At 44.5% G+C, this 24,843-nt stretch overlaps 1 protein-coding gene across 3 annotated transcripts in view; it reads right to left on the bottom strand.

Moving 5' to 3' along the window:
- Positions 1–24,843, bottom strand: part of dnah5l (dynein, axonemal, heavy chain 5 like) — a 618,296-nt gene that overhangs the window by 323,093 nt on the left and 270,360 nt on the right. For all 3 annotated transcript variants that reach the window (XM_070881289.1, XM_070881290.1, XM_070881291.1), the window contains 5 exons: positions 12,151–12,297; positions 11,889–12,061; positions 7,055–7,233; positions 6,545–6,732; positions 6,137–6,331 (listed from right to left, as the gene is read on the bottom strand). In XM_070881289.1, coding sequence (XP_070737390.1) covers positions 6,137–6,331; positions 6,545–6,732; positions 7,055–7,233; positions 11,889–12,061; positions 12,151–12,297 — 882 coding nt within the window. The remainder of the gene's footprint in view (positions 1–6,136; positions 6,332–6,544; positions 6,733–7,054; positions 7,234–11,888; positions 12,062–12,150; positions 12,298–24,843) is intronic.

The following is a 24,843-nucleotide window of genomic DNA, read 5'->3' as shown; positions in this document are numbered from 1 at the left end:
GCGCGTCAGCGCAATTTTCGGTGCCTGGCCGGTGCCATATGGTGTAGTCATACGCAGCCAGCATGAGGGCCCATCACTGTATGCGAGCTGACGCATTGGCATTGACAGCCTTGCTGTCGGACAACAGGGATGTTAACGGCTTGTGGTCCGTCTCTAGCTCGAACCGTCTACTGAAAAGGTACTGGTGCATCTTTTTCACACCGTAAACACAAGCGAGTGCTTCCTTTTCGACCATGCCGTATCCACGCTCTGCCTGGGAGAGTGACCTGGAGGCATAAGCCATCGGTTGGAGTCGGCCGTCATCATTACCCTACTGCAACACACACCCAACCCTGTAGAATGATGCATCGCACATTAAAACTAGTTTTTTACAGGGGTCATACAAAGTCAACAGTTTGTTAGAACACAGCAGGTTCCTCGCCTTGTTGAAAGTCCGTTCTTGACAGTTCCCCCAAAGCCATTCACAACCTTTACGCAGGAGCCTGTGAAACGGTTCCAACAATGTGCTTAAGTTCGGCAGAAAGTTCCCGAAATAGTTCAAAAGTCCCAGGAATGATCGCAACTCCGACGTATTGCCGGGCCTGGGCGCCCGGCGGATCGCCTCCGTTTTTGATTCAGTGGGCCGGATCCCGTCTGCGGCAACCCTCCTGCCCAAAAACTCGACCTCTGGGGCCAAAAACACACACTTGGCCTTTTTCAGCTGCAAGCTTACCCGATCCAATCAGCGTAGCACCTCCTCCAGGTTGTGGTGGTGTTCCTCGGTGTCTCAACCCATTATAAGAATGTCTTCTTGGACTACGATTGTTCCAGGAATGGATTTGAGCAAGCTTTCCATGTTCCGCTGAAAGATAGCCACTGCCGAACGAATGCCAAACGGACACCTGCTGTAGATAAATAATCCCTTGTGCGTCGTGATGGTGGTCAGAAGCTTGGATTCTTCAGCCAGTTCCTGAGTCATGTAGGCCGAAGTGCTTCATGAACAGCTTGCCACCTGCCAGTGTGGCAAAAAGGTCCTCCGCTCTCGGGAGCGGATATTGATCTTGCAGCGACACTCGGTTGATGGTGGCTTTGTAGTCACCACAAATTCTGACCGAGCCATCCGCTTTGAGAACAGGAACGATGGGACTTGCCCAGTCACTGAATTCAACGGCCGAAATTATGCCCTCTCTGAGCAGCCTGTCCAATTCACTTTCAATTTTCTCACATCACATACGGCACCGCTCTGGCTTTGTGGTGTACTGGTCTGATGTCCGGAGTGATCTACTTTAGTGCCCTTGAACATTCCGACACCGGGTTGAAATAGTGACCCGAGTTTTTGTAGGACCTGTGAGCATGAAATTTGCTCCACAGATGAAATAGCGTGCACATCCCCCCATTTCCAGTTCATCTCAGCTAGCCAACTCCTCCCCAAGAGCGTGGGGCCATTTCCCGGGACAATCCAGAGTGGCAGCCGGTTCTGTGATCCATTATGTGTTACCACCAAGTTTGCACTGCCCAGCACTGGGATGATCTCTTTGGTGTATGTCTGTAGCTGCGTGTCAATGCGTTCAAGTTTGGGCCTGCTAGCTCTGTGTGGCCATAGTCTCTCAAATTGTTGGGCGCTCATAAGTGACTGGCTAGCTCCCGTATCCAGCTCCATGTGCACCGGGATGCCATTCAATAAAACTTTCATCATCATGGGTGGCGTTTTAGTGTATGAGCTGTGGACGTCCGCCACATGAACTCGCTGAACAGCATTCATGGCTTTTCCCCAGGCATCATCCTGCATTGCAGACCCCTCGTCTGGTTCCTCTGTCTCGCAGATTAGCCTCCTGACCAAGTGTCCACTGACGTTACAAATCCTACAGGTATATTGCTGAAATCTGCAGCTTTTTGCAGTATGTCTATCCCCGCACCTCCAGCATGAGCTGAGATTGTTGTTAACAAAGGGACTGTTACCAGGCATTCCTCTCTGATTGCCCATTTGGTTGTTTCTAAGCGCTCTCATGGTGGATGTTAACGGTCCCATCGCGTGACGCATTGTTCCTCGTGATGGCGTGAATTGCCGATCCCCTTTCCATTGTTCCTGTTGCAGGCCCACCCTAGAGTCTGTTGCTGCCTGGGCGGTTTCGAAATCCCCTTGCCTGCCTGCGGGGTCACGAGCCGCATTCACCATGTTAACTCCCTGGTCCATCGCCACGTTGGGACCAGGGCTGCACGCGTAAATTAGCTTGGTCTCCTCTTCCCCTGCCATGAAGGTCTAAGCTATCAACGCCGCCCCTTCTAAAGTCAAGTCCTTGGTCTTTACGAGCTTCCTGAAAATCCCAGCATGATTAATGCCCTCAATGAAGAAATCCCTTAACATCTCCCTCCTGCAGGCTTCTGTGAACTTACAGAGACTGGCCAAGCGCCGCAGGTCCACAACGAAGTCCGAGATGTTTTGTCCCTCCCACCGCCGGTGTGTGTAGAACCGGTGCCTGGCCATGTATACGCTATCCGCCGGCTTGAGGTGCTCACTGATCAGTTGGCTGAGCTCTTCGAAGGACTTGTCCGCTGGCTTTTGGGGTGCGAGCAGGTCTTTCATCAGCGCATACGTCTGTGGTCCGCAGCTGGTCAGGAGATGCGCCCTCCGCTTGTCAGCCGCTATCGCTCCCAGCTAGTCCTTCGTGACAAAGCTCTGCTGGAGTCTTTCCACGAAGTTGTCCCAGTCCTCACCCACACAGTAATTCCTCTGTGCTACCGGTGGCCATCCTCGTGGTTTGGTGATTCCCGTTTCTCGTCGCCAAATGTGGTGTCCCTGCACCTTACTACAAATTCACACGAGGCATGTACTGCAGACACAGTCACTCTGTGACCTTAACCTTTATTCCCAGGACCAAGCAGTGCTGACCCTGGGTAGGACCTCCCCTTTTATACCTGGAAACCCAGGGGGGGTTTCTCCCACAAGTTCACCCCCCGTGGTCAGGGTGTGCATTTATAGGGTATAAGTACAGTGTACAGGAGTTGCATAAAGGTTACAGTTACATGAAGATTACCATTGCATGATGGTTACATACACGATACAGTTACATCACCAATACCCTGTACAGTTGTAGCAGGACTTCTCTGCTATTATACTTTATCTCCCTTGCAATAAAGGCCAACATTCCATTAGCCTGACTGATTACTTGCTGTTCCTGCACACTAACTTTTTGTGTTTCATGCACAAGGACCCACAGATATCTCTGTACTGCAGCACTTTGCAATTTTTCTCCCATTTAAATTATAATTTGCTTTTCTATTATTTCTGCCAAAGTGGATAACCTCATATTTTCCCACATTATACTCCATCTGCCAATTTTTTGCCCACTCACTTAGCCTGTCTATATCCCTGTGCAGATTTTTTGTGTCTTCCTCACAATTTGCTTTCCCACCCATCTTTGTATCATCAGCAAACTTCACAACATTACACTCGGTCCCTTCATCTAAGTCATTAATATAGATTGTAAATAGTTGAGGACTCAGCACCGACCCCTGCGGCACCCCAGTAGTCACTTTTCCAATCGGAAAATGATCCATTTATCCTGACTCTCTGTTTTCTGTTTGTTAGCCAATCCTCTAATCATGCTAATATATTACCCCCAACCCCGTGAGCTTTTATTTTGTGAAGTAACCTTTTATGTGGCACTTTATCAAATGTCTTCTGGCAGACAAAAAGCAGGGAACTATGGACCAGTTAGCCTAACATCTGTGGTTTGGAAAATGTTGGAGTCTATTATTAAAGAAGCAGTAGCAAGACATTTGGAAAATCATAAGTCAGTCAGGCAGAGTCAGCATGGATTTACGAAAGGGAAGCCATGTTTGACAAATTTGCTGAAATTCTTTGAGGATGTAACGAACAGGGTGGATAAAAGGGAACCAGTGGATGTGGTGTATTTGGGCTTCCAGAAAGCATTTGACAAGGTTCCACATAAAAGGTTACTGCACAAGATAAAAGTTGACAGGGTTGGAGGTAATATATTACCATGGATAGAGGATTGGCTAACTAACAGAAAACAGAGAGTCGGGATAAATGGTTCATTCTCGGGTTGGCAATCAGTAACTAGTGGGGTGCTGCAGGGATCAGTGCTGGGACCCCAACTATTTACAATCTATATTAATGACTTGGAAGAAGGGACTGAGTGTAACATGGCCAAGTTTGCTGACGACAAAAAAATGGGAGGACAAGCAATGTGTGTGGAGGACATAAAAAATCTGCAAAAGGACATAGACAAGCTAAGTGAGTGAGCAAAAATTTGGCAGATGGAGTATAATGTTGGAAAGTGTGAGGTCATGCACTTTGGCAGAAAAAAATCAAAGAGTAAGTTATTATTAAATGGAGAAAGATTGCAAAGTGCTGCAGTACAATGGGACCTGTGGGTACGTGTGCATGAAACACAAAAGGATAGTATACAGGTACAGCAAGTGATCAGGAAGGCCAATGGAATCTTGGCCTTTATTGCAAAGGGGATGGAGTATAAAAGCAGGGAAGTCTTGCTGCAGTTATACAGGGTATTGCTGAGGCCACACCTGTAATACTGCATACAGTTTTGGTTTCCATATTTACGAAAGGATATACTTGCTTTGGAGGCAGTTCAGAGAAGGTTCACTCAGTTGATTCCAGAGATAAGGGGGTTGACTTGTGAGGAAAGGTTGAGTAGGTTGGGCCTCTACTCATTGGAATTCAGAAGAATGAGAGGTGGTCTTATCAAAACGTATGAGATTATGAGGGGGCTTGACAAGGTGGATGCAGGGAGGATGTTTCCACTGATAGGGGAGACTAGAAATAGAGGGCATAATCTTAGAATAAGGGACCGCCCATTTAAAACTGAGATGAGGAGGAATTTCTTCTCTCAGAATGTTGTATATCTGTGGAATTCACTGCCTTAGAGTGCTGTGAAAGCTGGGACATTAAATGGATTTAAGGCAGAGATAAACAGTTTCTTAACTGATAAGGGAATAAGGGGTTATGAGGAGTGGGGGGGAAGTGGGCCTGAGTCCATGATCGGATCAGCCATGGACGTATTAAATGGCGTAGCAGGCTCGAGGGGCCGTATGGCCTACTCCTGCTCCTATTTCTTATGTTCTTATGTAAATCAAAATACTCCACATTCACTGGTTCCCCCCTTATCCACCCTGTTCGTTACATCCTCGAAGAACTCCAGCAAATTTGTCAAACATGATTTCCCTTTCATAAAGCCATGTTGACTCTGCTTGATTGAATCATGCTTTTCCAAATGTCCAGTTACTGCTTCCTTAATAATGGACTGCAGCATTTTCCCAACGACAGATGTTAGGCTAACCGGTCTATAGTTTCCTGCTTTTTGACTGCCTCTTTTTTTAAATAGGGGTATTACGTTTGCGGTTTTCCAATATGTTAGGACCGCCCCAGAATCCAGGGAATTTTAGTAGATTACAACCAATGCATCCACTATCTCTGCCAATGCAGCCAATTTGCTTACAGCAAGTTAAAACAAACAGCAATGAAATAAATGAATATATCATCTGTTTTCGGTGATAGTTGAGGGATAAATGTTGGCCAGGACAGCGGGAGATGTCACCTGCTCTTCTTCGAATAATATAACACGATCTTTTATGTCAACCTCAGTTTAACATCTCATCCAAAATATGCCATTTCCAACTGTGCAGCTCTCCATCAGTACTGCACTGGGTTGTCAGCCTAGATGGTGTGGTTGGAGTGGGAATTAAACCCACAGCATTCTGACTCAGAAGCAAGAGTGGTCTGAGCCATGGCTGAACAAGCCAGGATTAATTGGTATACGTCTCATCTTTAATAAGCTGAGACATTAATTTCAATTAATTTGTCTGAATTATCTGCTTGTTTTTATTGTTGTGATTTGTCCAAAAACAAAAGTAAAACCTTTATAACGTCAGTGAGTTTAAAATCACTTGAAATTATTTGAACTGTGAAAGAAGTGCAGTATGTTTTTTTCCCAATATACATAGGTGCCACAGAATTGTTAACATACATTACACTCTGACTACTTTGAGACGGGGCAATACCTTCAATTTGTATTGTGTTCACACTGTGAACTTGTTAAAAGATCTGAAAAAATCCCATTCCTAGTTATGTTTAACATTAACGGAATAATATATCATATACAGTAGTTAAGTTCACCTGTTTAGATAACTGCTCCTCACAGAGTTTGTACAGCGTATAAAACTTGCGACTAAGGATTTGGTTGTCACGGAAACCGGCACTAGCCAACTTGACTCGCATGATAATAGCACGATCTGGCACCATCATGGCCACTGAACGGAACTGAATCTTTAGATTTTCTGGTAGCTCCTGACGTCCTGCATAACCTGGGTTCTAAAATTAACATTCATTACTAAGCAATCATTAGCAAAGAATAGCCATGGCATTATTAATAAGTTATTACGTTGACATACTCATAAATTAAATATATGATCACATTTCTACTGCAGGAAGTTTAAAAAAAAATGCCAAATTAATATTCAGAAGAAAACTGCAAGTTAATGTGTGAAAATTAATTTTATTTTTTGATACAGAACTGTCTCTTACCATGGTTAGGAAGATACCAAACTCTCTGTCCATTTCTACCAGGTCTCCATCAGTGAAGTAAAACTGGGACTTTTTGTTCTTCTTACATTGCAGTACAATATAGATTTGTTGAGCAGCTACTGACAGCACAGGCAATTCAATACGATTAAATTCGTCAAAGCAACCCCACGAACCAGACTGAGCGAGACCTAAAGAGAAAGTACAGTAATTCAAAGGTCTGAAACTTAAAATTGCCTGATTGATTGTTTACCAAAAAAATGACTAATCTGGCATTACATTACAACAGTAACTACACTTCAAAATTACTTAATTTGTCTGTAAAGCGCTTTGGGACATCCTGAAGTCATGAAAGGCTCTATATAAATGCAACTTCTTGCTTGTTTCATCTCTGAAAATATCAAGTATCCCTGAAATTCTGGGATATTTACTAAAAAAATACCATACTACCCTACCCAATTTGATGAATCATAAGCTGCACATGCTCAAAGAAAACAAGGATATCCCATTTACCTTTATAGATACGACCTAAGCCTCTGTAGTCCATCTGATCTGAGCAATTAAACACAACAACATATTTTCCGAGACATTTGCCCATGTCTTTGGTGGTCTCTGTTTTTCCTGTACCTGCAGGTCCTGCTGGTGCACCACCCATACTCATCCCTAAGGCCTGAGACAGTGTAATGTAACATCTGAAATGTTTATATAAAGAAACTTGTTTAATAATCTGAAATAAAAATAAAAGTGTCCCAGTGGTAGGGGAGTTGATAAAATCCCGACTAAAGAAACCAAAAATATAATGACCCAGAAATTCCTGCCTCCCGGGCCTGTACGAAGTTTCTACGGACCCGGGAAGGCATCAGAAAAGCTGGTTTTCAGCGCGCAATGCACATGCGCTGAAAACCGGCTTTTCCGATCTGTCAAGTTTCTGGTTTGACAGATCCTCTGTATCTCGGGAGCGAGGACATTTGCATGGGCAAAATTGCAGTATTTACGATATCTTGCCCAGCAAATGTCCTCAAAACTCTTGCGCCTGATAAAAGCAGGCATATAACCTACTTTTACAGGCGTAAGAGTTTAAAAACATATAAAAATATAAATAAAGTAAAGTAAAAAAACACATATTTTTTAAAACCTTTGCCAATACATTACATTTATTTTTAACCATAATTAAAACTTTTTTAAAACAATCGGCACATTTTTTTTCTTTAAAAAACATTTCTAACAACTTTAATTTCTATTAATGTATTTATGTGAGGTGTTTCTTTAAATGTTTTATGTAGTGTTTGTGAGTTTGGGGGTGTTTTTCATTCATAGTAATAGGAGTTTCAGATTTGCGAAACTCTTATTACTATGAATGAGAAAATACTTATCCATGATTGGGTGTCCAGCCTACGTGACTACTGCAGATGTCCCAACGTGAACGCGCTCCGTTGCGCAAGAAGAGGAGGCCTCGAGTCCGGGATCTCGGGCGGGCATTCGACCAAAAGGTAAATGCACATCTTTTCTCTTACTTTTAGTCGAAAGCCCACGGGAAGAAGAAACAGGAATTTCTGGGCCATCAATTAATAGTCAGCATGGATTTCAAAAGTCTTGCTTAACCAACCTCATCAAATTCTTCTGAAGAGATAACAGAGAGAGTAGACAAGGGTAATGCAGTAGGTGTAATTTATCAGGATTCAAAAGGGTCTTCAATAAGGTGCCACATAATAGACTAAAGAATAAGGTCAGAGCATGCGGAGTCAGGGGACAAGCAGCAGAATGTATAGCTAGCTGCTTTAAGACAGAGAGTAGGAGTAGAAGGTAGCGATTCACAGTGGCAGAAGGTGTGAAGTGAGGTCCCACAAGGATCAGTGCTGGGACCACTGTTGTACACAATTTATATTAACAATTTAGACTTTGGAATCAAAAATACAATTTCTAAATTTGTGGATGACACAAAATTGCAGTCAATAATGAGGAGGACTGCAACAAATTACACAAAGACATTAATAAACTTGCAGAATGGGCATAAAATTGGCAATGAATTTCCACACAGATAAATGTGAGGTATTACATTTTGGTAAGAAAAATAAGGAGGTAACATATTACCTGAAAAATAAGAATCTAAATGCGGTAGAGGAGCAAAGGAATCTGAGTGTACAAATACACAACTCACTAAAAGTAGTGATGCAGGTTAATAAGGCCATAAATAAAGCAAACAAAGCACCAGGGTTTATCCAGAGGCCACCATAACCAGTGCCTGTGAAGAGACGCTCGGTCACTCGACCAGGAAACACCAGGACTGGTTTGATGAGAATGACCAGGGGATCCAAGAGCTAATAAATCGCAAGCGCAGGGCATTTCTGAACCTAAAGCAACCCAACTCGGGAGCAGCAAAGCAGCTTTACAGAAGGGTAAGGCCGAGGTCCAACAAAAAGCCCGCGACCTAAAAAATAGATGGTGGGTGGAGAAAGCACAGGAGATTCAGAAGCTGGCCGACAGCCATGATGTGCAAGGATTCTTCACCACAGTCAAGTCCACCTATAGCCCAAGCACCCAAGTCTGGCCAAGAATGGAGAGACACTCATCAAGGATACCGAGGTAGTCAGGACCCACTGGAAGGAGAACTTCGAAGATGTCCTTAATCGAGACTCTGCCTTTGACACGAGTGTCCTTGACTCCATCCCGCAGCATGCTAGCCGCCACAATCTCAGCAAAACCCCAGCCCTGCACGAGGGAGAAAAGGCCATCAGTCAGCTCAAGAACAAGGCATCGGGAGCGGAAAGAATCCCCGCTGAGACACTAAAATATGGCAGAGATGCATTACTGATACAAATGCACGCCCTCATCTCTCTCATCTGGAAGGAGGAGAGCATGCCAGGAGATCTCAGAGATGCAGTAATCATGACCATCTTTAAAAAAGGGGACAAATCCGACTGCGGTAACTACAGAGGAATCTCCCTGTTATCAGCCACTGGGAAGGTTATCGCTAGAATCCTCCTCAACCGGCTTCTCCCTGTGGCTGAGGAGCTCCTCCCAGAGTCACAGTGATGACTCCGTCCACTACAGGGCACAACGGACATGATCCTTTCGGCACGACAACTGCAAGAGAAATGCAGGGAACAGCACCAACCCTTGTACATGGCTTTCTTTGACCTTACAAAGGCCTTTGACGCTGTTAACCACGAGGGACTATGGCGCATCGAAAAGTTTGGCGCCATCCTCCGCCTGCTCCACGACGACATGCAAGCCATGATCCTGACCAACCGATCAACCACAGACCAAATCCACGTCCGGACCGGGATCAAGCAGGGCTGCATCATCGCGCCAACTCTCTTCTTGATCTTCCTTGCTACAATGCTCCACCTCACACTCAACATCTCCCTGCTGGAGTAGAACTAAACTATAGAACCAGTGGGAAACTGTTCAATCTTTGTCGCCTCCAGGCCAGATCCAAGGCTGTCCCATCCTCTGTCGCCGAGCTACAGTACGCGAATGATGCTTGCGTCTGCGCACAGTCAGAGGCTGAACTCTAAGTCATCGTCAACATCTTCACCGAGGTGTATGAAAGCATAGGCCTTACACTAAACATCCGTAAGACAAAGGTCCTCCACCAATTTGACCCCGCCACACAGCACTGTCCCCCAGTCATCAAGATCCATGGCATGGCCCTGGACAACGTAGACCACTTTCCATACCTCAGGAGCCTATTATCAGCAAGGGCAGACATCGATGACAAAGTTCAACACCGCCTCCAGTGCGCCAGCGCATCCTTCGGCCGCCTGAGGAAGAGAGTGTTCGAAGATCAGGCCCTCAAATCTGGCACCAAACTAATGGTGTATAGGGCTGTAGTGATACCTGCCTTCCTGTATGGCTCAGAGACGTGGACCATATACAGTAGACACCTCAAATCGCTGGAGAAATACCACCAACGATGACTCCGCAAGATCCTGCAAATCCCCTGGGAGGACAGATACACCAACGTTAGTGTTCTCGATCAGGCCAACATCCCCAGCATCGAAGCACTGACCGTTGGGGGGGGGGCACATTGTTCACATGCCCGACACAAGACTCCCAAAGCAAGCGCTCTATTTGGAACTCCCACACAGCAAGCCAATCCAGGTGGGAAAACATTTCAAGGACACCCTCAAAGCCTCTTTGATAAAATGCAACATCCCCATCGACACCTGGGAGTCCCTGACCAGAGACCGCCCTAAGTGGAGGAAGAGCATCCGGGAGGGCGCTGAGCACTTCGAGTCTCGTTGCCGAGAGCATGCAGAAAGCAAGCGCAGGCAGCGGAAGGCATGTGCGGCAAACCAGATTCCCCACCCATCCTTTCCTTCAACGACTGTCTGTCCCACCTGTGACAGAGACTGTAATTCCCATATTGGACTGTTCAGTCACCTGAGAACTCACTTGTTGAGTGGAATCAAGTCTTCCTCGATTTCGAGGGACTGCCTATGATGATGAAATAAAGCAAACAAAGCACCAGGGTTTATTTCTGGAGGGATAGAATTGAAAAATAGAGAAGTTATGCTAAAATTGTATCGAACCTTGGTTAGACCACATTTGGAGTACTGTGTACAGTTCTGGTTACCATATTATAAAAAAAAGGATATAGTGGCACTAGAGAAAGTGTGAAAAAGATTACAAAGATAATACCAGAACTGCAAGGTTATACATATCAAGAAAGGACGAACAGGTTGGGTCTCTTTTCTCTTGAAAAGAGAAGGCTGAGAAGTGACCTAATGGAGGTCTTTAAAATGATGAAAGGTTTTGATAGAGTAGACACAGAGCGAGTGTTTCCCTTTGTGGGGAAGAGCAAAACTTGAGGCCATCAATATAAGATAGTGACCAAGAAATCAAATGGGGAATTCAGAAAAAAAGTCTCTACCCACAGAGTGGAACTCACTACCACAGGGAATAATTGAGGCAAATAGTATAAATGCATTCAAGAGGAAGCTGGATAAGCAATAAGGGAGAAGGGAATAGAGGATTATGCTGATAAAGTTAGATGAAGAAGGATGGGAGGAAGCTTGAGTGGAGCATAAATGTCAGCATGGACTGGTTGGGCTGAATAGTCTGTTTCTGTGCTCTATATTCTATAATTTTATGTAATTCTAGTTTCTCATAGTTATTTTTCATCATATAATAACTGTTGACTATGTCTGGCAGTTCAATTTTTAATAGTTACTTCACTATACTGTGCTGGAGCTAAAAACATAATAGAGTATATTAAACAATGAACTAACTACATAAATAAAGTCCAGATTATATAGCTTAGTGCACAATATTCTCTTGAATGTACTGTAAATATTCAGTGTTATACAAATAATATATATTTTATTTTGGATGAATTTCTTACCTGTCAGTTAATGGTGTTATTACAAGTCTATCTGTACAGCCTAGATACTCATTGCAGTAGTTGAACTCAACATCTGTGATCTGAATAATACATTTGTCTGTGTCCTCTATAAAGTAAAACCGGGACTGTTTTTGCCATTCAAAATCGGATGGGGATTTAATGTTCATGCGAACCTAATGCAATATTGCAAGCAAATATTAGGATTATGTACATCCTGCATTATGTTTTGTCAACATTTGTTTTTGAAGGCAGCATTACATACCAGATCATCAAAAATGTCTTTCTGGTGTACATGAATGGTGATAAGTGTTTCATATTTTGTTCGTTCCATTTTTGTTAGTTCACGGGTTGTCATGTCGATCAAATCATTAAGGATATCCATAAATGTCTGATTAGTTGTTTGCATGATCTGCACCAAACAAATACTTCATGTCACAATGTTTTCAGTTGTACAGAGTTTGAATCCTCAGACTTTGTATTTGGTTAGATCTTACACCATAGTAGAGTCCTAATAAGGCCACCTTGCATAATGGTAATTCTTATTTGGCAATCTAAACTTTTTTCTGATGAATGTTTGAATGGCAACAAAATATATGAAGGATAATATACCTCCAATACGGTAATATATCCTGCAATTTGTGAGCAAATGGGTGCATATTTCTCAAACTTTAAAAAATGTTCTTCACTAAAATGCTTTAAATAAGTAAATTAACTTTTGAGTTAGTTTTAGAGTATGCATGGAAATCTTAAATAGAAAACAATTTCCTTTAACATCTGGGAGGGAATTAAAAAGTGTTTCATTTTCATGTAATATAAAAATCTTCGGAACTGAGTTAATATTTGAGGAGGAAATTAACACTGATTATTCTTCATCATGCTTGCATGCCTGCATATGTCATAATTATGCTATTTCCCAGAACCTGCTCCTTAGGAGGTAGTCGTGAGAGACCAATTTTCCTTTATTGCTCTTGAACATAAAGGAAAAGCGAGTAAGGAGGACTGCAGCCTGTAACAGCAGCCTGCACAACTTTCTATCCATTTAATTTAATGGATAGAAAATTAGGCAGGCTCCATAATGGATATACAATCATTGCCTGATTTCCCTTTATGCCAGATGATCCAATGTGCCCAAACGCAGCAACATGGAGGTCTGCCCTGGGAATTCTAGGTTTAGCTAGATTGGGAAAAAACAAGTTTCTCTTAATTGTTATGTGGACTGTTCAGTCACCTGAGAACACACTTTTAGAGTCGATTTTGAGGGACTACCTATGATGATGATGATGTGGAAATTAAAGCTGATATGTCAAATTTTCAGTGAGAATGATTGTCTGGTGGTTATTGCTGAAGCAAAAATGGGATAACATCTCGGCTGTTGTAGATGCAATGAAGGCTGGTTATGTGAATTACTAAACCAATTGTCCTCCATCTTATGCATGTGTTAGGTTGCTGTAGCTTTCCTGAATGGTTTTTTAACCCTCCTACCTCCAAGACAGCTAAGCTCATCATACAGGTAAAGCCATATCATAGAATCATAGAATTTAACAGCACGGAAGGAGGCCATTTCGGCCCATCGTGTCCGTGACGGCCGACCAAGAGCTATCCAGCCTAATCCCACCTTTCAGCTCTTGGTCCGTAGCCCTGTAGGTTACGGCACTTCAAGTGCACATCCCAGTAGTTTTTTTTAGATGTGGTGAAGCTTTCTGCCTCTACCACCTTTTCAGGCAGTAAGTTCCAGGCCTCCACCACCCACTGGGTGAAGACATTTCCCCTCCTATCTCCTCTAAACCTCCCCGCAATTACTTTAAATCTATGCCCCCTGGTTGTTGACCCCTCTGCCAAGGGAACATACGAACATAAGAAATAGAAGCAGGAGTAGGCCATTTGGCCCCTCGAGCCTGCTCCGCCATTTAATAAGGTCATGGCTGATCTGATCATGAACTCAGCTCCACTTCCCTGCCCGCTCCCCATAACCCTTTATTCCCTTATCGCTCAAGAATCTGTCTATCACCACCTTAAATATATTCAATAACCCAGTCTCCACAGTTCTTTGGGGCAGAGATTTCCACAGATTTACAACCCTCAGAAGAAATTCCTCCTCATCTCAGTTTTAAATGGGCGGCCCCTTATTCTGAGACTATGCCCCCTCATTTTAGTTTCCCCTATGAGTGGAAATATCCTCTCTGCATCCACCTTGTCGAGCTCCCTCATTATCTTAAACGTTTCAATAAGATCACGTCTCATTCTTCTGAAATCCAATGAGTATAGGCCCAACCTACTCAACCTATCTTCATAAGTCAACCCCCCTTATCTCCGGAATCAATCCAGTGAACCTTCTCTGAACAGCCTCCAATGCAAGTATATCCTTCCTTAAATAGGGAGACCAAAACTGTATGCAGTACTCAAGGTGTGGCCTCACCAATACCCTGTACAGTTGTAGCAGGACTTCTCTGCTTTTATACTCCATCCCCTTGCAATAAAGGTCAATATTCCATTTCCCTTCCTGATTACTAGCTGTACACACTAACTTTTAGTGTTTCATGCACAAGGACCCCCAGGTCCCTCTGTACTGACACACTTTGCAATTTTTCTCCATTTAAATTATAATTTGCTTTTCTATTTTTTCTGCCAAAGTGGATAAACTCACATTTTCCCACATTATACTCCAGCTGCCAAATGTTTGCCCACTCACTTAACCTGTCTATATCCATTTGCAGATTTTTTGTGTCCTCCTCACAATTTGCTTTCCCACCCATTTTTGTATCATCAGCAAACTTGGCTACATTACACTGGGTCCCTTCATCCAAGTCATTAATTTAGATTGTAAATAGTTGAAGACCCAGCACCGATCCCTGCGGCACCCCACTAGTTACTGTTTGCCAACAGAAAAATGACCCATTTATCCCGACTCTCTGTTTTCTATTAGTTAGCCAATCCTGAATCCATGCTAATATATTACCCCCAACCCTGTGAACTTTTATCTTGTGCAGTAACTTTTTATGTGGCACCTTATTGAATGCCTTCTAGAAATCCAAATACACCACATCCACTGGTTCTACCTTATCCACCCTGCTTGTTACATCCTCAAAGAACTCCAGCAAGTTTCCCTTTCATAAAACCATATTGGCTCTGCTTGATTGACTTATACTTTTCCAAATGTCATGCTACTGCTTCCTTAATAATATACTCCAGCATTTTCCCAAGGACAGATGTTAGGCTAACTGGTCTATAGTTTCCTGCTTTCTGTCTGCCTCCTTTTTTAAATAGAGGCGTTAAATTTGCGGTTTTCCAATTCGCTGGGATCTCCCCAGAATTCAGGGAATGTTGGTAGATTACAACCAATGCATCCATTATCTCTGCCGTCACTTCTTTTAAGACCCAAGTCTGCAAGACATCATGTCCAGGGGACTTGTCCGCCTTTAGTCTCATTATTTTACCGAGTACTACTTCTTTAGTGATAGTGATTGTATTAAGTTCCTCCCGGCCTATAGCCCCTTGATTATCCACTATTGGGATGTTTTTAATGTCTTCTACCATGAAGACAGATACAAAATGTTTGTTCAAAGTCTCTGCCATTTCCCTGTTGCCCATTATTAATTTCCCAGTCTCATCCTCTGAGCGGACCAACATTTAGTTTAGCCACTTTTCCTTTTTATGTACCTGTAGAAACTCTTAGAAACATAGAAAATAGGTGCAGGAATAGGCCATTCGGTCCTTCGAGCCTGCACCACAATTCAATAAAATCATGACTGATCATCACCTCAGTACCCCTTTCCTGCTTTCTCTCCATACCCCTTGATCCCTTTAGCCGTAAGGGCCATATCTAACTCCCTCTTGAATATATCCAACGAACTGGCATCAACAACTCTCTGCAGTAGAGAATTTCACAGGTTAACAACTCTCTGAGTGAAGAAGTTTCTCCTCATCTCGGTCCTAAGTGGCTTATCCCTTATCCTTAGACTGTCTCCCCTGGTTCTGGACTTCCCCAACATCGGGAATATTCTTCCTGCATCTAACCTGTCCAGTTCCGTCAGTATTTTATATGTTTCTATGAGATCCCCTCTCATTCTTCTAAACTCTGGTGAATACAGGCCCAGTCGATCCAGTCTCTCCTCATATGTCACTCCTGCCATCCCAGGAATCAGTCTGGTAAACCTTCGCTGCACTCCCTCAATAGCAAGAACGTCCTTCCTCAGATTAGGAGACCAAAACTGAACACAATATTCCAGGTGAGGCCTCACCAATGCCCTGTACAACTGCAGTAAGACCTCCCTGCTCCTATACTCAAATCCCCTAGCTATGAAGGCCAACATGCCATTTGCTTTCTTCACTGCCTGCTGTACCTGCAGGCCAACTTTCAATGACTGATGTACCATGACACCCAGGTCTCGTTGCACCTCCCCTTTTCCTAATCTGCCGATATTCAGATAATATTCTGCCTTCGTGTTTTTGCCACCAAAGTGGATAACCTCACATTTATCCACACTATACTGTATCTGCCATGCATTTGCCCACTCACTAAACCTGTCCAGGTCACCCTGCAACCTCTTAGCATCCTCCTCGCAGCTGACACCGCCACCCAGCTTAGTGTCATCTGCAAACTTGGAGATATTACACTCAATTCCTTCATCTAAATCATTGATGTATATTGTAAATAGCTGGGGTCTCAGCACTGAGCCCTGCGGCATCCCACTAGTCACTGCCTGCCATTCTGAAAAGGACCCGTTTATCCCAACTCTCTACTTCCTGTCTGCCAACCAGTTCTCTATCCACGTCAATACATTACCCCCAATACTTTGTGCTATCTGTTGTTATATTTCGTGCTAGTTTGCTTTCATAATCTATCTTCCCTCTTTTTATTTTTTTTGTAGTCATTCTTTGCTGGCTTTTAAAAGTTTCCCCATCCTCTGGCCTCCCACTAATCCTGGTCACTTTGTATGCCCTTGTTTTTAATTTGGTACCATCCCTTATTTCCTTAGTTAGCCACAGATGGTTATCCCTTCTCTTACAGTCTTTTCTTCTCATTGGGATATATTTTTGTTGAGAGTTATAAAATATCTGCTTAAATGTCTGCCACTGCTCATCAACCATCCCACACTTTAATCTATTTTCCCAGTCCACTTTAGCCAACTCTGCCTTCATACCTTTGATGTCTCCTTTGTTTAAGCTTAGGACACTGGTTTGAGATCCAACTTTCTCACCCTCCAACTGAATTTGAAATTCAACCATGCTATGCTCACTCATTCCTAGAGGGTCCTTTACTAGATCGTTTATTAATCCTGTCTCATTACACAGCACCAGATCTAAGGCAGCCTGCTCCCTGGTTGGTTCCGCAATGTACTGTTCAAGGAAACTATCTCGATACACTCTATGAACTCTTCCTCAAGGCTGCCCTGGCCAATTTGCTTTGTCCAATCAATATAAGGGTTAAAATCGCGCATGATTATTGCTGTTCCTTTTTTACAAACCTCCATTATTTCTTGATTTATACTCCATCCAACAGTGTAGCTACTGTTGGGGGGGTCCTATAGACGACATCCACCAGTGACTTTTTCCCCTTATTATTCCTTATCGCCACCCAACCTGATTTAATGTCTTGATCTTCTGAGCCAATATCTTTTTTCATGAACGCACTGATCTCATCCTTTATTAACAGAGCTACCCCACCTCATTTTCATTTCTGTCCATCCTTCTAAATTGTCAAATTCCCCTGAATATTTAGTTCCCAGCCTTGGTCACCACCTTGCAATCACGTCTCTGTAATGGGTATCAGATCACACCCATTTGTATCTATGTGTGCCGTCAACTCATCTATTTTGTTACAAATGTTACATGCATTCAGATAAAGAGCTTTTTAATTTGTTTCTTTACCATTTTTTCCTGCTTTGACCCCACTTTCTGATACACTTTTATGTTTATACATTTTGTCCCTTCCTGTCACGCTCTGGCTTTCATTTCCCCCAGTGCTACCCTGCTCTATTGCCTTCTCCTTATTCTTTGACTTTTTAAATTTCAGATCACCTGAACTCTCCCCCCCCACTAACTAGTTTAAAGCCCTCTCTACTAGTGCCAGTGTCCCACGAACCAAAACACATTTCTCCCACATCAGCCTTTGAGTCACGAGTTTAACTCTCTGATCTTATTTACCCTATGCAAATTTGCTCGTGGCTCGGGTAGTAATCCAGAGATTATTACCTTTGTGGTTCTGCTTTTTAATTTGGCCCCGAGCTGCTCATACTCCCTTAGCAGAACCTCTTTCTTTGTTCTACCTATGTCGTTGGTACCCACGTGGACCACGGCAACTGGATCTTCCCGCTCCCACTCCAAGTTCCTCTCCAGCCCAGAGGAGATGTCCTTAACCCTGGCATCAAGTAGGCAACACAGCCTTTGGGACACACACTCGCGGCTGCAGAGAACAGTATCTATCCCCCTAATGATACTATCCCCTACCACTACAACGTTTTTACTCCCCCCACTTAAATGGCCCCTTGTACCACGGTGCTGTGGTCAATTTGCTCATCCTCCCTGAAGTTCCTGCTCTCATCCACAGCCTCGAACCTGTTGGACAAGAGCAAAGGCCGAGGCTCCTCCATCACTACATCCTGAGTCCCCATACCTGCCTCACTCATAGTCACACCCTCCTGTCCCTGACCACGGATCGAATTTGAATTAATTACTCTAATTGGTGTGACTAGCTCCTGGATTGCAGCTTCCAAGTAACTCTCCCCCTCCCTGATTGGAGCTCATCAATGCGGAGTCGAAGTTCCTCGAGCTGCAGACACTTGCTGCAGATATGGTCGCTGTGGACCTCAATGGTGTCCACCAGTTCCCACATGCAACAGCAGAAATACACCACCTGCCCTAATGTATTCAATTAGTTAAGATTTGAAGTTTAGAACATTTTGTTTGTATTCCTCGCTCTTAATTTAAACCAATGCCCAAAAGAGAGAAAAACTGACCAAACTGACCAACCCAGCAGCTAGTGAAATATCACTTACCTATTTTTAATTTTTTTATTGATTTTAATCTTCCCCCTCCTCTCCGAATTCCCACTCTTTCTAAATTCCCAAATAAACCACTCTGTTTAGCTCCACTCAGGATCCTTCCTATCCACTCTATTCAGGCCCGTCATAATTTTATACACCTCAATCAGGTCTCCTCTCAGTCTCCTCTGTTCCAAAGAAAACAGACCATTCTGCATCTTTTTTTGGCGTACGATGCTTTTGTTTGGAGCAGACTCAAATCTGCAAGTTTGGCCAAAGTTTCTGCGCCGTTCTAAAGTAGGTACGTCTGATGTTTTTAGTTACCCATTTTTTGACGTCACTGGGGGCGGAACCTGTCGGGTGCGCCAATTTTGGCCATTTAAGTGAGTTTGGCCAAGTACGATTTTTTCTAAAATGGCGCACTGCACCCTTCTGAAAAACCTTCCCTACACTTAAGGAAATCAGCACAGAGAAGAGAAAATTGATACAGAGCAGACGCCATTGTTTTAGCCGAGCTGAAGACACGGCACTGGCGGGGGTCCTTTCAGCCCAGGATGACAGCGGCACCAGGGGGGGTGGTCTTACGGCCAGCGATCCTGCCAGCTGTGCTCTGTGCCTCGAGTCTGGTGATCATCAGAGAGGGGAGAAAATCAGTTTGTTGCAGAGCTAACAATAAAAAGTGAATATTGTTCCCAGTCTTCATGTTATCCCGTGTGTTTTGTGCTGTGCGTGCCCCAAATCTCTGCTTTGAGTATCGCGTTACCATAGAAACCGAGCCTAGTGATGCGCATGCGCAGACCAAGATTTGGTCCATGGATTGGGCGTCAACCTTTTGCAGAGAGAAGGAAAAGGTGTGAGTGCTTTGTGTGAATAGTTTCATTTAGTTTGCAACTAAGAAAAAACAATGAGGGCGATCCTGGCAATGACTCATGTAGTAAGAGCGTTTTGCTTCATGGCTATGTAAAGGAGAAGATTAATAAGACAACAATATCTCAGGAACCAGAGAGCTCGAAGAATGATGGCGAGGAGGCCATACCTGGATCAGGTATTCAGGGAGAGGCACTCATACCTGTACCTGAGTGAGGCAGACTGCATTCGCAGGCTGTGCTTTCAGAAGGAGGTGATCACCGAGATCTGCCAACCGATCAGGGCAGACGTGCAGCCTGGAAGTGGGAGAAGGACTGCATTACGCATAGAGAGCAAGGTGACTACAGCACTTGCCTTCTATGCCTCCGGCTCATTCCAGGCTTCAACTGGGGACTTATTCTGCATCTCGCAGTATGCGACACATAGCTGCATTCGACAGGTCATGACTGCACTGCATGCCCACAAGGACAACTACATCAAGTTCCCCATGACCGCCCAGGCAATGCGTGACAGGTAGCTGTGGGCTTCTCGAGGATTGCTGGCTTCCCCAAGGTGCAGGGTGCGATAGACTTTACCCACATCACCTTGCGAGCACCTTTGAACAATTCAGAGGTTTACAGGAACAGGAAAGGGTTCCACTCACTAATTGTCCAGTTGGTCTGCGACGACATGCATCGCATCATGGCAGTTGATACCAAATACCCAAGGAGCACCCATGATGCGTTCATCTTATACGCGAGAGCACTATATGTACCATATTTCAGCAGCAGCCAGAAGGGCAGAGCTGGTTTTGCCCTTGCTGCCTCTATTCTTGGCCGGTGACCAAGTTGCTTTTTTCAAGCATCTCGTGGACAGCGATGTTCTTGTTGGCAGGTGTGGGCCCTAAGAGACGGCATTGTGGAAGGCCTGGTTCGGGCCTCCTCATCATCTTCCTCGGACTGTGGATGCACCGGCACACCACCTGAGGTTGGTCTGGGGATTGGAGTGCAAGTGTCACCAGTTGAATCCGTCATTCGCTGCTGGCCAATGAGAGCCTGGGCGTGTTCCTTTATTGCAGCAGCTAACTCCGACATTCCCTCCCTAATCTGCCCCAACAACGTTTCAGCTACCTCCGACATTCCCTCCCGAATGTGTTCCCATTTCTCCCGAGAGTGTCGTTACTTCTGATGACAATCCCGTTATCTCATGATGCACCTCATTCATGGTGTCCAGGGGTGATTGGGTAAGATCAATGCTCTCCCCACTCATTGCCATGAGCTGAACCACGTCTGTTGGACCCTGCATTTCAGGAGAGCGCTCTCGAGCTCTCCTTCCCCTCCTCACCCTGGGTGTGGCTCGCTGAAACTCACTGGGACTCTCAACCTCGGACTGTGGGACACCATGAAATGTCCCCTCGCTCGTAGCGGTCCGGAAAGGGGTTCGCACCTCCACGTGTGGCACCACCTCCTGCAGATGTAGTGTCACAATCTCAATATTGGGGCCTTGTCACTCCCCCTGATCCTCTTGCTCATTCTCGTCCTGATTTTCCTGATGGACGTTCTGCATTAAAGACTTTATCCTGGTCAGGCTCCTCCGCAAATGATTATTCTTCTGTGGCAGGGGCTTGTGTTTCCTCAGGGATGGGCGCAACTTCTGCAAAATATAACAGAGCAGACGATCAGTTAGCAGCAGGAGAGTGGGCAGGGTGGCATGAGTAGGCTCACACAGCGCAGGCTCATTTGAAGGACCATGATGAATGAGGACTTACCCTCTCTCTGTAAGCTGGGCCCAGCTTGTGCACCAGTTGTTGACCTTCTAGAGACAGCACCAATCATACCTGTGATCCTCACTTCCTAGGGTATCAACGGGTGTACATTTGCTGAACCTCCTCCAGTTTTTGTTCGCTCTCTGTTTATGCAAAGATGAAAATAGAATTTTTTAAAGAGAAAGGGTCTGCTGCGGTGGCACACACAGATGGTCACATTTACAATTGTAATTCCAGTCCATAAATGAAAATATTACTTACAAAAACTATTTGGCTGAGGTTCTGCCATTTCTTTTTGCACTGCCTGCTGGTCCTCGGGGTGGTCACCATTGCAGAGAAATCATCTCCAACTTTGTCCCAACATTTGTTCATCTCTCTAGGCTTTACTTTAACTGGAACTTTGTTCTGAAGCTTGTGCCATCTGCTCTCAATGATAGAAACCAGGGCCTCAGTTTCATCTGCTTGAAAATTATTGGTCTTTGCCCCATGATCCATATTATGGCAGCTCCGATTTTTATACTCACAAGCAGCTCTGAAAGTGCGCAGCACAACACACCCATCACATGCAAAACGGGAATTTTTTTTGGTGGGTGCCTTTCGGCCTGGGATAGCAGCAGCACCGGTACCTGGGGCAGGGGTCCTTTCGGCACGGGATAGCAACGGCATCATTTTCCATTTCCAGCCCTTCGTCAGTTTCAGTTTCCAGCCTCAGCCCTTCATCAGTTTCCGTTCCCAGCCTCAGCCCTTCAGAGCGTCCCATGTTACCATGGTAACATCAGCTTTTGGCCACAGAGCTTAAGGCCAATGTGTGCCGCGCCAAATTCAAAGTTAATTCCGGCAAAACTTGAAACTTTTTTTCTGGTGCAGTCGGATCACAAAAAAAAAATCAGACGTACCTATTCAACTGCGCCAAAATTCACAAATGTGGAAAATTGAGCCCCAATCATCTCCAATCTTTTCTCATTGCCAAAATTCTCCAATCCAGGCAACATATACCCATTATGATTTTGTCCATGGAATAAAAGTAACATGTGGAGTAATATCTGGCTAATACTTACCAATATCTTAAAAAATATACAGAAACTTTGACTTTAATCATTTGCAACAAATATAATATGCAGAGGAAAAAAGAATGAATAAAAAATATATACTGGCTTTTCTTCACATGGCTCTGGGAAGCTTCATATTCTTCAAAGCTTTCAAATTATTACATGGGAGAACCATTAATGTGTTTGTCTGAAATGCTCTCTACACTATTTTAGTGGAGCTATGAACCCTATTTATTTTAAATGAGTTAATAATGCTTCTGCTAAAATAGCCGAGGCAGAATTTTAGACAATTACATTAATATTTCATTCCATAGTATTATAGCATACTTTCAGGGGCTAGGGGCTAGAAACTCCACTTTTTTTATATGCTTAACGCCCACTTAACGCCCATTTTACCGCTGAAATGACGTATAACGCCCATATATCACCCAGTTAGCCAAAAATGGAAACCGACGCCCATTTCTCGAAAACTTATCACCGAGCATTACTTTCTCCATGTGCTTAACACCGAGAAAAAAATAATACAGCTCACTCACTTTTTTGGGGCGGAATCATCAGAATCGGCGAAATCAACGCCCATAATATTGGCCAGCATTAATTTCCACACAGAATTAATATCGAGATTCGATAATACCGCCCGCCCACTTTTTTTTGTCGTAAAGAGCATATTTACTGAAACTAGTGGCCATGAGATCGCCCAGCGTCACTTTCACCATCTCGCACACATATCGTCCACAATATCGCTCGCCCAAAAATACGCCCACAAAAAGTGGAACTAGCCAGAACTAATCACAGCGTTATGGATGCCATGTTCTACATCACATATTGCATCCTTTAAAAGGCTGGTGTGCTTCAACCTCGGGCAAGTTCGGATGTACTCTGGAGTTCGTTGGAGTTGATGTGAACATCTCTACAAACATCTTGACCATACTGTGACCGATTGGAATTTAATAGGTGTCTTCGTCGGGACATTCATTGTTTGTGACCAATCGGTGGAAAACAGAGAGCTACTGCAATGTGGCCTGTCCTTTCTCACCTTCTCTTGGTGACCAATTACATGCGGCAGACTCGAGATCGCCGAAGGTATGCTCCACAGCATTATGTGCCCAATGTAAGATGTGCTAGACTGATGAGGAGGACCAGACGTTACAGCCCCCACAAGTACAGCGAGAAGCAGTCTTATCTCGACTTGCCCGACACCACCTGCCTTCAGAGACTGCGCTTCCACAAAGAGGTTATCACTGAGGTATGCCAGCTGATAAGGTGAGATCTGCAGCCTGCCAGCACCATCAGTACTGCACTGTCTGTCGAGGTCAAAGTCACCGCAGCACTGTCGTTCTACGCCTCGGGTTATTTTCAGGCCACAGCTGGCGATATTTGTGGAATTTCTCAGCTTGCCACATATTGCTGCATTAGACAGGTCACTGAAGCTCTGTACACACGCAGGAGGGCTTTGATCAGCTTCCCTATGACCAGGGAGGCACAGAGTGAGAAGGCTCTAGGATTTTCCAGAATTGCAAACTTCCCCAAGGTGCAGGGAGCAATAGACAGTACGCACATCACGATGTAGGCACCTTTTCAGGATGCAGAGGTTTTCAGGAACCGCAAGGGATTCCACTCCCTGAATGTCCAACTCGTTGTCAACCACCAACAAATTATACTGGCAGTGAATGCTCAATTTCAGCATCCATGATGCTCACATCCTATGTAAGAACACTGTATCTGACTTGTTTAACAATCAGCCACAAGGTCAATGCTGAATGCTTGGTGACAAAGGATATGGCCTTGCCACCTGGCTGATGACACCCACACCGAAGCCGAGAGGCGATACAACGAGAGCCACAGAGCCACTCGCAATATTGTGGAGAAAACCATTGGAGCGCTTAAGCAACGCTTTAGATGCCTGGACACTCAGGAGGTGAGCTCCAATACCACCTATAGCAGGTAGCTCAATTTGTGGTGGTGTGCTCCATGCTGCACAACTTGGCTATCAGGAGGGGACAAGAATTGCCTGATGAGTCTGACAGTCCATCTCACCAGAGAGAGGAAGAGGAGGATGAGGAGGCAGACGCTGACATCATCCTAGACAATCAGGCTGACACTGAAGCCATGGCCCCACCCTCCTGTAGACCGCATGAAAGGGCCCTTGGTGGCATGATAGCTGCAAGAGCCTTACGTCAGGAGCTCATCAATGATTGCTTTGCCTGAAAGAACGTTGGTGTTATTTACAAAGCTAACATACTGCTGGGTGTGCATGTGATACATCAATGGTGGGCATCACCTTGGTGACAGTTAAAGTTTAAGTTGATTGAAGT

The sequence above is a fragment of the Pristiophorus japonicus genome, chromosome 5, assembly GCF_044704955.1.
Source record: "Pristiophorus japonicus isolate sPriJap1 chromosome 5, sPriJap1.hap1, whole genome shotgun sequence".
In the NCBI taxonomy this organism is placed as follows: domain Eukaryota; kingdom Metazoa; phylum Chordata; class Chondrichthyes; family Pristiophoridae; genus Pristiophorus; species Pristiophorus japonicus.
Note: the sequence above shows the minus strand (reverse complement) of the source record. Positions and strands in the feature narration are given on the sequence as shown.